This window comes from Poecilia latipinna, unplaced genomic scaffold, assembly GCF_001443285.1.
Source record: "Poecilia latipinna isolate Pla-1442-1.1 unplaced genomic scaffold, P_latipinna-1.0 Scaffold893, whole genome shotgun sequence".
In the NCBI taxonomy this organism is placed as follows: Eukaryota; Metazoa; Chordata; class Actinopteri; order Cyprinodontiformes; family Poeciliidae; genus Poecilia; species Poecilia latipinna.
Genome location: NW_015113509.1, coordinates 156,522 through 169,761, shown reverse-complemented (window position 1 = coordinate 169,761; position 13,240 = coordinate 156,522). Strand labels below are relative to the sequence as shown.

General features: G+C 38.8%; 2 protein-coding genes across 2 annotated transcripts in view; both read right to left on the bottom strand.

Moving 5' to 3' along the window:
- Positions 1-884, bottom strand: part of hyal1 (hyaluronidase 1) — a 9,466-nt gene extending 8,582 nt beyond the window's left edge. The window contains exon 1 of the mRNA XM_015048611.1: positions 773-884. Within this exon, the coding sequence (XP_014904097.1) occupies positions 773-833 (61 nt within the window). The 5' untranslated portion in view covers positions 834-884. The remainder of the gene's footprint in view (positions 1-772) is intronic.
- A 781-nt stretch (positions 885-1,665) lies between these two features.
- LOC106957320 (hyaluronidase-2-like) lies at positions 1,666-12,526 on the bottom strand. Its single transcript, XM_015048609.1, has 4 exons — positions 11,647-12,526; positions 8,595-9,558; positions 8,071-8,160; positions 1,666-4,528 (listed from the first exon to the last, which is right to left on the bottom strand). Exons 2-4 carry the CDS (start codon positions 9,522-9,524, stop codon positions 4,133-4,135), a joined length of 1,416 nt encoding a protein of 471 aa, XP_014904095.1. The 5' UTR covers positions 9,525-9,558; positions 11,647-12,526; the 3' UTR covers positions 1,666-4,132.
- Between the last annotated feature and the right edge of the window lie 714 nt (positions 12,527-13,240).

The window sequence follows — 13,240 nt, the reverse complement described above, 5'->3', positions numbered from 1 at the left end:
CGCGCCCCCCCTGCAATGACACGGTGCCCCCCCTAGGGGGCGCGCCCCACAGTTTGGGAACCTCTGTGCTAAGCAATCAGTCAGTCATATATTTATTTATATAGAGCTTTACACATCCAATGTTTGTAAGACTTAAAGTGTTTTATAGGGCCAAAGGGAATATAAAAGAAACAGCAAGAAGTAAATTACAAGAAAATAAACATAACACGTAAGAGGTTTAAAAAAAAAACAAAAAACGGGAGTTCTAATTAGAGAATCAGGTAAGAGGCCACGCTAACCATGTTGAAACATGTTGGTGGAAGAGCTATGGTTCTGGAGAATCTTTTTTTTTAACAACAGAACAGTTGCTCAGTTAATAAATAGATTAAGCTAAATACAGAATAAGCCTGGATGGAAACCAAATCTAAGCTGAAAGAGATTTGAGCTTTATTTCCAGCAGGACAACTCTGTCGGCAATAGAATGGTTTGGAACAATGTACATTCATGTGTCAGAATGTCCTAGTCAAAGTAAAGACCTAATCCCAATTGGAAAGTTGTGGAAATACTAATGCTTTGTTGTAGAGATTCTTAACTCTTAAACAACCGATCTTAAGTATTGTCAAGTAGTCTGAGTTTAGGGAAGAGAAACAGCTACAAAGAATGATCATTCAAATGCAACAGATCCTCAGCACTGAAACAACAGCTAATCATTTCACACAAAATGAAATAAGCAAGCATGATTAACAGAAAACTTCAAACTGGTGTGAATTTGTAACAAAAACAACCCTCTTACCTACTGTAAAACCTTCAAGAGGTTCTAATTTGTGGTTTGCTAAAGACCCCAGAAGTCTCATGATCTGACTGAAACAGGGAGGGAAACCAAGCAGGGAAAGGGGAAGTGAAACGCCAGAACTGGAACCAATCCGACGCAAGCTCAGCATTTCTACCAGCAAATGAGAAGAGACATGCAAATCCTGCAAAAGCAGCCTTAAAGTCACAGGCAAGATCAAACCGAATCCAGCCGTTCTCTCCCTCCTGCTGCTTTCAATATAAACACATAAACAGAGCTGGAAATAACGGGAGAGGTCACAGAGTACTAAGAGACAATCAAGAAAGCCATAATGAACTCCTACACATCCAAATTCACATGTAAGCTCTGCTCAGCTTATTAAAATAGTATAAATAACTTTTGGCCAAGAACACCCTGTAATCACAGGGGGAAGGAGTAAGAGGCTGTCGCTGCCGCTTGCCTCCCGGGAGCAGCGCGCTCGGACTGTTCTGATGAATAAGTCAAAAAGACTTCCTATTGGAACTTTGCTTTTATTTGCAAAAGATAACAAATATGTACCTTTGTAATAACAAAGTCAGATCTTACCATTAATGCTTCCAGTGATTTATACAAGAAACTGCACATGCTCACAAAAAAAACACTTTATTTGCAGTGACCAATCAGAAGAAAACAGCATGTATTTTTGCACGTACAAGCAGTTTCCAAACTTACCCTCAAATGAAGTTCTTGCTTTGTGATTCTGAGGTAAAAATACACACGCACTGTGAGCTGTATAAAGGCATTAGTAGTCATGACTCAGACATGCAAATAAAAACCCAATACATTCAAATAAATAGAAATGCGTGGAAAAACACCCGACGCCAGGGAGTGGTCAATTTGGGAGGTTATTTTTTTTATTTTATTTTAATCTGGCACTTCTGGTGTGTATGTACTGCTCCAAGCTGATTTAAGTGCTTTATTCCCACTCTGACCACCCAGCAACAAACATATTCCTTCACTTTATTCAACACATTTACAACCGAAGCATCAGATCCTGCACAGAGACGAAGAATCTGACACCTTGGGAAACTGACCCAGGGGGAAACGGAGAGCAAAATGTAAACAGTGTCATTTCCAGCGAGCCCTCTGCTGTTTAAAAAACGCTTATAATTTATAAACAAACATCACTTCTCCATCCCATTTGTTTATAATGCAGTTTGACTTTCTGTCATGAAAGTTTTGCAGCAGAAAATTGCTTACTAATCCCTCTTTGTGCTTTGTGTGCTGCGCTTTGCAAAAGTCTTGATATCTTCTGTTTCACATTTTGTCACAACCGCAAACTTTAAAGCATTTATCAGGGATTTACGGTACAGACCAACACAAAGTGTTACATTACTTTTTAATTCACTTCTCAAGCACATCATAAATCTGGCTTTTGTGGCAGAAGAGGAAGAGACAGATAAATTAGAAAAATGGTGAAAGAAACCCTGTTAGATGCTGCAAAAGGACTGAGACTTGAGTTCCCCTTCCTAAAAGATTAATGCACTGCAAAAACACAAAATCTTACCGTTTTTTTTTTTTTTTTGGCGTAGTTTCTTAGTACGCTTAAAATAAGACAAAACTAACGTGCAAGTATCTTTTCAGCATGACATAGGAGCTTGTTTTAAGTCAAAAAGTCCTTGATGTTGATGATAAAGTTGTATCACCAGCGGCAAATAATTTCTCTAATAAAATGGAAAAAATGTCCGCCAGTGGGACTAGTACTACTCTGTCAATATTAAAATATTTTTTACTTAAAACTTTTTCATCAATATCAATGAATTATTGATTTAAAATAAGCTCTTATATCTTGCTTGTTACATGAGCGTTAGTTTTGTTATATTTCAAGACATATGCACCAAAACCCAGACCAGAAGAGTCCACAATGCGGCCCGGGGGCCATTTGCGGCCCTCTGAAGGGTTTTTGTGGCCCCACCACAAAACTCAATTGTAGAATTTAGCAAATCTGTCCTGCATTCATAGTTGGTTGATCCAGACAAACACTTTTTCATCACGAACAATGCCTTGTTGCTGAAATGTGCTATACAAATCAAATTTGATTGATTGATTTATCTTTCAGGGCAGTACATTTTCCCCAAACAAATAACATCCTCTTACAAAATATTGGGTGCAAAGTATAGACTAAGTAAAAGTTGGATTTTAAAAATGGTACAAAAAATATAACATTTTTGTACCCCATGTGATTTTGAATTTACAGATTTTTGCCCTGATAGTAAAAAGGTTGGACACCACTGAACTAGACCAAAATTATTTGATAAGATTTTGTGTTTTTGCAGTGCACAAACAGAAAGCCAACTGTGAACCTTCTCAGATCTTATGCACCATTTTGTGTTGGTCTATCATATAAAATATTAACAAAACACACTCAAGTTTCTGGGACAATAAAAATGTGAAAATCAATGGAAATAAATACTTCTGCCAGGCAGTGTATTTGCAGATACAGTGCTGCTTGAAAGTCTGTGAACTAGTTGAGTAGTTTAGATTTTTATTTTTACCATGATTTTCTTATTTTCTCATTACCAGTTTTTGTATATGAAATGTCAGGTTTATGTTCATCGATTCCATTTGCTTCTCTTGAGGGAAATGTGTAAATTGCAAGCAGACTAAATGAAACATGGAATCAGAGTATCTGCAAAAGTAAATGAACCACAGCTGCACTGGTAAAGTCAACTAGGTAAAAGACTCAGGTGAAACACATGAGTGCTCGAATAATCAATTAAGCAGACTAATCAAATGAGACATCCTTGACTATCAACCAGGACTATCAACAAATTCTTGACCAGAATCTCCTGCCATCAGTCAGGGAGTTGTAGCTGGAACAGAAATGGATTATGCAACAAGACAAAAGTACCAAAGAACGGCTTAAGAGAAAGAAAATTCGCACTCTGGATTGGCTCAATCCCATAAAAATGCTGTGGCAAGATCTGAAACGGGCAGTACATGCCAGATGTCCCTCCAACATCTCTCATCTGACAGAGTTCTGCAAGGAGGAGTGGACAAAAATCCCAAAAAGCAGATGTGAGACACTCGTTTGTGGTACAGAAGAAGTAATGGCTGCAAAAGGAGGTGCCACAAGACGCTAACTGAAAAAGTTCACATACTTTTGCACTTGGCAGATTTTCTGTTTTTGACGGATAAAATACATTTGTTGAATAAATAATGAAAATGTATATTTTTTTCTTTGTGTCCGTTATTTGGAAGGTCTGCCTTACAATTTGAGATTTGGATGTTCGTTTCACATGATTATTGTAATTTTTCTTTAGAAAACAATGACCACATTGGGGTGGTTCACAAACTTTCAAGCAGCACCGTATGTACTGGACATTAACACAGGAGGAGCACAACGGTTATCAGGAAGATGACACACTGGAGCGCTGATGTTCTGGTTTGAGTCGCCGCCCCTCTTTGGTGCAGCGGGTCTTTGTGATCACAGCCTTTCCCCTGAAAGCCGCTGTAGCACTGGCACTGAAAGTCCGTGTCAAAAAGCATCTTGTCTGGGTCTCCCAGCTCGCTGGCGACTGTCAGTTTGCCGTTTCGCCTCTCGATGCGGTGTGTGAGGGGGTTGAGGTGAAGGTAAACATCACTGTCCGGATGTTTGCGAAGGCAGCGGCCGTGGAAACCGCACAGGGTCTGGCTGCAGAGCTCTGCTGCTGTGGAGACGTTGAGGAGGTATCGGCTCAGTGTGTCTTGAAGATACGAGTTCAGGTCAGAGCAGGTGGTCTAAAGGCAGGGAGTAAATGTATATTTACAGTAAATGTTAACATTTTACATCACAACTGCAAACCACTTCTTGTAAGAGTAAATATAATATTGCCAAATACATTTAAATAGCTGTTTCATAATTGCTTATTTAACTGTAAAATTTGTACCTTGTGTTTTATTTTGAAATCTGGGCTCTTATTTTGGTAGCATCTTTAGCGGAAGTAAATATAACTGTTGAAAATGGGGAAAGAACAACGTAAAAAAGAAATGCCAAACTGGTTTGAAAGTAATTTTAAGCTCCTTGCTGATAACAGGCACAAAACATATTAGTTTTTACGTTTAGGATGATTGTGAATGCACACAGAATTAATGAAAGTAGAGCTAAAGGTTTGCGATTATTTTATTGTGAATAGCGTAGCTCCGGTTGCCATGCCAACAACTAGTTGCCGTTCCAGAAATGGGTCACTTTAAATTGTGTCTTAATTTTTTTTCCAGAGCTGTGCGTTATGGTAACTGAATTGTGGATAGATTTGAATTGAATACTGAGAAATGCATGGTCACCGTTTATCCATGCTTTTGAATACTAAGCACAAAAATTAAATCTCACTACTGTTTTTTTTTTACTTGAAGCTAAAACATGTTAAGCTGGGATTAATCGACATACCAGGTTCACCTTTGAAGATAAATTGAAGGCAGCATAAGCCACTGCTGGATTTTAAAGATATTGTTTTAAAAAATCTGTTACAGTTTCACAAAGAAATCTTTGAGGTCTGACTTGATTTAGGCCCTGTTCATACCAATATATGTTTTACAAAACAGATTTTCTGCTGTGTTTGTTCCTCCTATCTTCATACGCGTTTATGGTGAGAAAAACTGACATTTAATAAAAAAAAAACATGCTTTCTGGAGTGTTCTTTGTGTTATCTGTGAAGAGTTACTGTCTTGAGGTTATTAAACATGAATGAGAGGTTTACTTTACACATACCCACAACTCAAAAATGTATGGGGAACAATAAAGCTTTCCCTTTTACTTATATTTTAGGCTACATCCAATGATTGTTTCAGTTTTCTCATAAAAGTAGAGAGACATTTTGTTTACAACCTATACCCACATTTCTCTCCAAGAACAAATCAGTAAATAATGTGACGACGATATTACACAATTTATGTTCTAAGGCACAAAGACATGCTTGCACCAAATTACAGCCTTGCACAATAATGGAAGAAGCTCCTGGATTGATGGATTTTACATACAAGCCTCTCTGTTCTGCCAAGTGAGCACAGATGTGCAAACAGGGAGAAAGCAGACAGGAGGGAGGAGATAAAGATTTGAACTTTGCACAAGGTTTTTCTATCCCACTTACATACAAACCATCCCACACTGACGTCTACACACTCTGAAGCTAAAAGCAGCCCATCAACTAAGCAAAATAACAAGAAAAACTCATGCAAACGTTAAATAATCACACTTTTGTGTGAGTCTATACAGCATGTGTTTTTCTTCATTTTAAACAGTTTCCTCCTTCCACCTTTAGCAGACTTTAATTTTCCTTCAGACAAGTGTCTTCTGTGTATCTGCAGAACAAGTGGCTTACAGTATAATTAGTGACTGACTCAAGGTCCTGAGTGTCAAATGACTCCACATGTGACAGAAGAGCAGAGGACCACAACTCCAGATGAAAACTGTCTGCTAAAAGTATTCATACCTGTTCAAACTTTTTACTTTTTCTCATATTACAGCCAAAAACTTTGATATTTCAGGGGATTTAAGTCAGTGTTTCCCAACCCTGGTCCTCAAGGCACGACCCCCTGCATGTTTTAGGTATTTCCTTGCTTCAGTCCAGCTGATTTCAATCGATGACTGATTAACAGGCGTTTGCTGAACTGCAATCAGTTGAATTAGGCACGTTAAAGCAGGGAAACCTCTAAATCATGTAGGACAGTATGCCTTGAGGACCAGGGTTGGGATTTAAGTGACAGAACAACCATCATCATTACAAGAACGGCAAGTGGTACAACATTTTTAAATAATTGCAAATTACAAATCTGAAAAGTGCGGCATGCATCTGCCTCTTCTAGTTAATTCCCCATAAATTAAAAGTAGGCTACAACGCAAAGTTTAGGTTGTAATCTAAAGCTTTGGACATCTCAAAGAGTGTTTCAATCCACAATGTGAAACACCAAGTTTCCCCATCCCCTCTGTGAAACACGGTGATGGCAGCATTATGCTGCAGGCATGCTTCAGAAGGACAGGAGAGCTGGTCAGATTTTATGGGAATGTAGTTGAAAAAAAGGTAGATTTTTAAAGAAAATTTGTTTGATGCTGCAAAAGACTTGATGTTGAGCAGAAAAACAACCTAAACATGCAGCTGGAGCTACTATAGCTTAGTATATTAATATTTATCTTTTAGAATGGATTAGAACTAAATCTATTTAAAATTATGCTGAAAATTGAGCTAATCTGCTAAGGAAAATGGGCCAAAAATATTAAGCATTTTTTGTTCCCAAAACACTTTAATGAGGAACTGGTGTTGAACTGCTTTCTCTGACTTATGATTTTTTAAGTTTATATAATGTAGTATATTATTGTCGTTTGTGACTGATTATACATTTCTCACAGTCACAGATATCTTTTTTATGGACTGATTGCCCATCCTGTCTCTGATTGGCTTAGATTCCCTTTCATCTCTAAATAGACACATTCTTTGAGAAACTGATGACGGCATGCAGCCGAAACAATTTTTGCCCTTATTTAAAAGCTAAGACTATTTTTATGTAGTTCTTCAGAACCAGACAGTCATTTACTCTTCTCCCTTTTACATTATGTTTGTGCTCACTCACTTCCTCCTCTTAAAAAGACTCAGTCTCTAGATGTCCAAAGATAATAGAGATTTACCCCAAAAGGCTTGCAGCTGAGATCACAGCATAAAGTGGTTCAACAAAGTGTTAACTAGGAGAACTGAATAAAATACTGCACATTTAAAATAAACAAAGAAAATCATGTATCTATTTCCCTTCTGGTCCACCTGCTTTATGTTGGCCTATCATATAAAATCCCATTAAAATGTATCGACCTCCATATTGAAAAAAAATTCTAGAATAGGCATCAGTGACAATGTGCCTAATCCATAAAGGCAGATCTATTCAGTCTAATTCTATGCTTTATTATTTATTTTACATTATATTTATAATCCTTAATTGTTCTTTCTGAACCATTTGAAAGGTTTGCTGCGGTTTTTACATGTTTAACCAAGACAGTAAGCCTATTATTTTTATCAGTTTCAGTTTCTTTACTAATTAATTTGCATTGGCTGTTATACTCCTAATTGCGCTGACTGAATAAATTAAAGTTGTGCTTTTACGTTTGACCAATCTTGTGAAGCTATTAGTGTATTTAAGTGTGCTGTAGTAGTGCAGAGTCATCAAATGAATCTGTAATTCAGTACGTTTATGTCTTAAAAGAGAAACATTTAAATCTCTGGTTTTCTGTATTGGATCGGTATCCGAGGTGAAAAAAGTGGACCAGACAACCTGTGAAACGTGAGTCAGTTTATGCTTACTTTGTTTTTCCCATGTGTTGCATCTCCCCACAGGATGATTCCTGCAGCTCCCAGAGCGACACTCTCCCCGATGGTGGACACCAGGTCAAACTAGAAAAGAGGATTCAGCTCTTGAAATTCACAGGTCAACAGAAATTGAAACTTAAAGAAATAGAAAAGGAAGAAACAAGCTTTTATTTTTTCCCCTTTCCATATTTATGGGTGATTAGACAGATCTTCAATGTAACCAACACCCTTCCTGCTAGCTCCACACAAATTAAAAGGTCTGACTGCTACCAAAACAGGAAAGGACTGCGCCTGCCGATAAGGAAAACTGAAGAGCTGTAGCTGCACTCAGCATGGGAGGGGGGTTGTGAGCTAGCGCTCCTCTATGATTGAGATTTGTTTGCTTGAGGGATAACACAAGTGCATTATATTAACTTTCCACATAGTCACTTAAAGGCAAGTGTAAAACAGGATCGGAGTGTTTCTGAACGATAATTCAAACGTGTCAGCAGGAGAGGCTACAGAAGGCGGCGTGTCACCTCTGTCAGCTGTTCCAGGGAGTTGGCGTAGGTGGGCTGGGTGTACACAAAGACAGGACGTGCCACCTCGTCGCCGGATGAAGCCAAACGCATCCCTTCCTTCACACGGTTCCGCACAAACTGCCGTCCTGAGGAAGAGGAGCGCAGCACTTTGCCCATGTAGACGGAGGGGAAGAGAGCCGTGCTCTCTGTCCACAGCCACTTCAGCTGCTCGTTGCGGGCCACCTCCACGTCGGGGCAGCGGCCCGCGTAGCCCTCCAGGGAGCGCTGGTAGTCGTGGTTGTAGCAGTCTGGGAACAGGTAGAACCCCCACAGATTGTTGGGCCGCAGGTGTTTGGCGTGGCGTATCGTGTCCAGCATGAACTTCTTGGCAGACATCTCAAACTCCAGCTGGGCTACTTTCCCCACCTGTCTCTCGGCCCAAGTTGGGTTCTTCTGGCGCACCAGTTCACGGGAATGTTTGCGGTAGATGTCTTTTGGTCCCCAGTTTCGTATCCAAAGAGGCCGCCACTCTTCCCAGTCAATAACCGCTAAACCTACAGCGTCCCGGTTTGGTATGTACTTATCAACACCTTTCTGCATTTCGCTGAGGTGCTGCGAGAGACTGGCGATCTGCGGCAGCCCGCCGCGCACCGGCGTCTCATCCTCCTCAAAGTAGGGGTACAAGCCCAAACGGTCCTTGTAGAACATGGTCAAGTTCTGCCTGACGAAGCCCTCATTTGGTGTGGCCACAATCTGGAACTGGTCCAGCTGGAAAGAAATGCCGTGCCAGGGGCCACATTCCTGAGTCGGGACATTCCAGGCGAGGAGAAGGGGCTTCTGGGAGAACAGGGGCCATCTTGTAGGTTTCACTTCCAAAGCGCAGACGCCGTCCCCGAGCAGAACAATCAGGAGCGGTAATCTCCAGTCACAAAGAGTCCGATACAGCATGTCTTCAGATGTATCTCGAGTGTCCTTCTCGGCCCTAAAATGTAGAGAGGAAAATTTAGGTTTAGAAATTCCTGCGCTGTTTGTTTCAATTAGGACAAAACCTGAACTGCTTGACCATGTTCTACAACAGTGTTTCTCAACCCTGGTCCTCACCGCCTACTTGATGGTCATGCAATCATTTGAATCATCTATTCTGGAATAGAGGCACATCTAAAACATGCAGAGCAGGGGGGGGCGGTGAATACCAGGGTTGAGAAATACTGATCTTTAAGGACCGCTAACTAAACAGCTACTCAACAGGTTGTTGCTGGGTAACCACAAACTACTCAAGAGATTGTTGCCGGGTAACCAAAGAGTGAGTGAGTTAGTTGAAGCCACTAACTTTGCTGTGAGAGGTTGAGTGGCTAAATTGTTTCTTCTGTCTACATTTCCCAGAATGCTGGTTTCAAATAATCAAACAAAACTTCAATATCAAACAGAACTAACCAGATTGGATGAAAAAGAAAAAAGATTTCAGATGACTATTTAATTTAATGAGAGTAAAAAAATAATCAGTTTAACCCAACCTGACCCTACCTGGTAAAAGTAACTACCCTCTACCATTTAAAAGGTAACGGTAATGGTAATTTTATTTATATAGCACATTTTCAGCAACAAGGCAATACAAAGTGTTTTAAATAGAACCTATTTGACAACACAAAGAGGCAAAAAGTTGTCAAAAAGCAACACATCATGACCTGACCTGATCTAAAGAAATTCAAGGACAAAAGACAAAATCGTTGACGTATATCAGCATGAAAAGGGTTAAAGAACCCAAATACAAACTTTTAAGGGAATAACAAACAAACATGGTGGTTGTGTGATTATTAGTGATTTTCAGTACGAGGAAGTTATCTCTCCACATGGAGTTTTATCAAGATATTTTGTGCTTCTATTCTATTATAATAGCAATAAAAGTTATGATTAAAAACTATTTACTGCTTCTTTTTTTAGTTAACTATATGGCTCTGACTTCATGGAGCCACAAAAATAAATACTGTTCTTGAATTCCCATTTGACACAAGCTTCTTCAGGATGCCACTTACTTCAGGAAGACTGATCAACATCAGTAAACTGACAACAGTAACCATATTTAACTGTATTTTTTTTTACTTACTGATATGAATTGATGCATTCATGAAACAGTGAAGAAAATACTGAAAATAACATTTCTAATACTTTAAGTTTTGTTTTTCTTTAATCTAATTAACTAAAATTGATCAAGACAACAATAAATTAAAATTCTTATTTTAAGGAAGTTTTTGTGATAAATAACAACATAAATGCCAACCCAGATTCTCCAGTAGAAGGAGAATGTTGGACCATTCACTCATAACCTTAAGCTCAAACTATGAGTTGGTAGTTGAACCGTTTCAATAATCTGTGTTGGAGCAGACACTCATCTAAAACTGGCAGGACAGCAGCACTGAGGGGCACTGAGGCAGGTCAACAATCCATAACGCAGCAACAAGTCAAACTTGGTTAAACATGGAAAAAAAAAAAGAATTTAGAGTGACCTAGTCAAAGTCTGCAGTGGAATAACCCTAACCACAAAACTCTCCAATCAGAATTAATTTAAATAGATTAATTAAAATTCCTCAATACTCAATGCCAGATATTGCAAACACTTGCTGCTACCAATAAGGTTGGAACAGCCAGTTATTAGGTTTTGTGGGGATAAAATACTTTTTCAACTTTGGGTATAAAAGAAACTGCAGAACTTGTACTCAATTTGAAGTATTACAAAGTTACAAAATATTAATAAAAAAACACTATACAATCGCCATCATATTTAAAAATACAATTAATAATTTAAAAGGAAGTTGAAATTTTGTATAACTGCTTTTAATTATTGTCAAACTTGTCAAATTAACAGTTTTTACTTACTGAGAACATATAGACTTTGTCATGCATTTCTAATTTATATGTAAGCAAACTAACAAAACAAAGATTTTAAAAGTCCTGCAGTCGTATCCACTAGACATTTTATTACTCCGCTCCATATTTTTCTTTTTCTTTCTTACAGTTTAGAGTTTAGTAACAGCCAGTAGAGCAATTTTAAGATCCAAGTGGATGGACCTACCTTTAACAGCAGACTGGGGAAGCATTCCCATAAAAAAAACAAAAAAAAATCCCAAAACTTCAGGCGCGTCTCTCCAAAACAATCATTTCCTCCGGGTGAGGAAGCAATGGTGGAAAAACTTTAGAAAGGCATAAGAAAGAGTGTTGGACCGTGTCAGCTCGGCTCCCTGTCTTCCCACGGCCACTACAGCGGGGAAAGAGTGAACTTACCCCCCGCGATGTTGTCAGTTCAAACTCCTTCAGTCAGAAAAGCTCAAACCATTTTCAGGATGTTCCATTCAGGCCGGGAAAAGAGGGGGGAGAGGGAGCTCTCCGGACATCCTAAAAACTCCGTCAGCGCGTTTAATTTCTTGGATAAAACGCGTTTCCTTTGCATAACTCCTCACGTATCGGATGAGTGATCTAATCGACCTTAACTTGGTGGAGTTTTATTCATTTTTTACGAGTTAATTTATTGGGCTCAGCCCAGAATGTTTCAGTCCAAGAAGCTGACCAGCAGGAACAGTGAAACAGACACCCTAACTATACCAAGATCCACGCCAGGACAGCTTGCAATGTCCCAAAAATAAATTCACTAACGACATTTCAGATACGTTATATCCCGCAGTGCACATGGAAGCAGCTGACTGCTGAATTTGAACCCCGAAACTCAAAGATTTTGATAGTGTTTTTTTTGTCAAAATGCAGACATAAATGTGTGAGTTTTGCTGTTCACTTTGCTATAACTTGATGTAAAATGGATTTTATTAAGATACTACTGAATAAAATCTGTTCCAATCAGCCGCCATTAGAAGTCACCCAATTAAAATCTACATGCATGGACTTTAAAGAGGACCTGTTTATGGAAAATTCACTTTTTGCACATTTTTATTTGTGATTCTAAACAATCTAAGCACCAAAAAACAAACACATGAAAAGACATCCAGACATTTTCTAGCAATAAATTAATGTGCTTTGGTGTCTAGAAAACAAGCCATTTCAAAAGCTTCTCTATATTTAGATGCAAAGGTAATTTTATTTATTACCTTTTAAAGTGCTTTACAGGATTTTAAAGGAAATACAAACAAAATAACAAACCAAAGCAAAGAGCAAAAGAAGAAAAAGCTAATGATGTGATCTAAAGTAAGAGATTAAGTCACAATAGGCACTGTCCTGTTACCTAGCAACCCAGGCAGAGCTCCGCCCATTTCATTGTTGGAGGACCAGCAGTTTGGTCAGCAGGTTTTACCATTTTATGCACTGTACAATGGCTGCTGTTGTTGACTTACCGCTTGCTGCATCCTGGCTGTGCAGGAGGCTCCACTTCTGCTGCTTCTTTAAAAGTAGTCAAAATGAGCTGAAGAGCAAACATTTACAACAAAACAACTAAGGTCCCAAAACAGAGCCTGGAGATACACCATCCATGACTACATGAAAGGTTAAAAGTTAATGCCAGCTCAATTAAAAACACTGAATTTATCCAGAACAACAGACACATAGATGCTTAATCCATAATCATGTAGAATATTACAGTACACTATTCATGCATTGCAAAAACATAATCACTTCATGTATGGAAACATCAATAAGGCCCAAATTGCTTCCCTCTGCTTGAA

Bases quoted from the DNA above. Each gene is read 5' to 3' on its own strand.
- LOC106957320 (XM_015048609.1), bottom strand. From the start codon at position 9,524: ATGCTGTATCGGACTCTTTGTGACTGGAGATTACCGCTCCTGATTGTT. The intron at 8,161-8,594 runs GTGACACGCCGC...CCTCTTTTCTAG, and splicing joins CCCTGGAACAGCTGACAGAG to TTTGACCTGGTGTCCACCAT. The intron at 4,529-8,070 runs GTAAGCATAAAC...CCCTGCCTTTAG, and splicing joins CAACACATGGGAAAAACAAA to ACCACCTGCTCTGACCTGAA.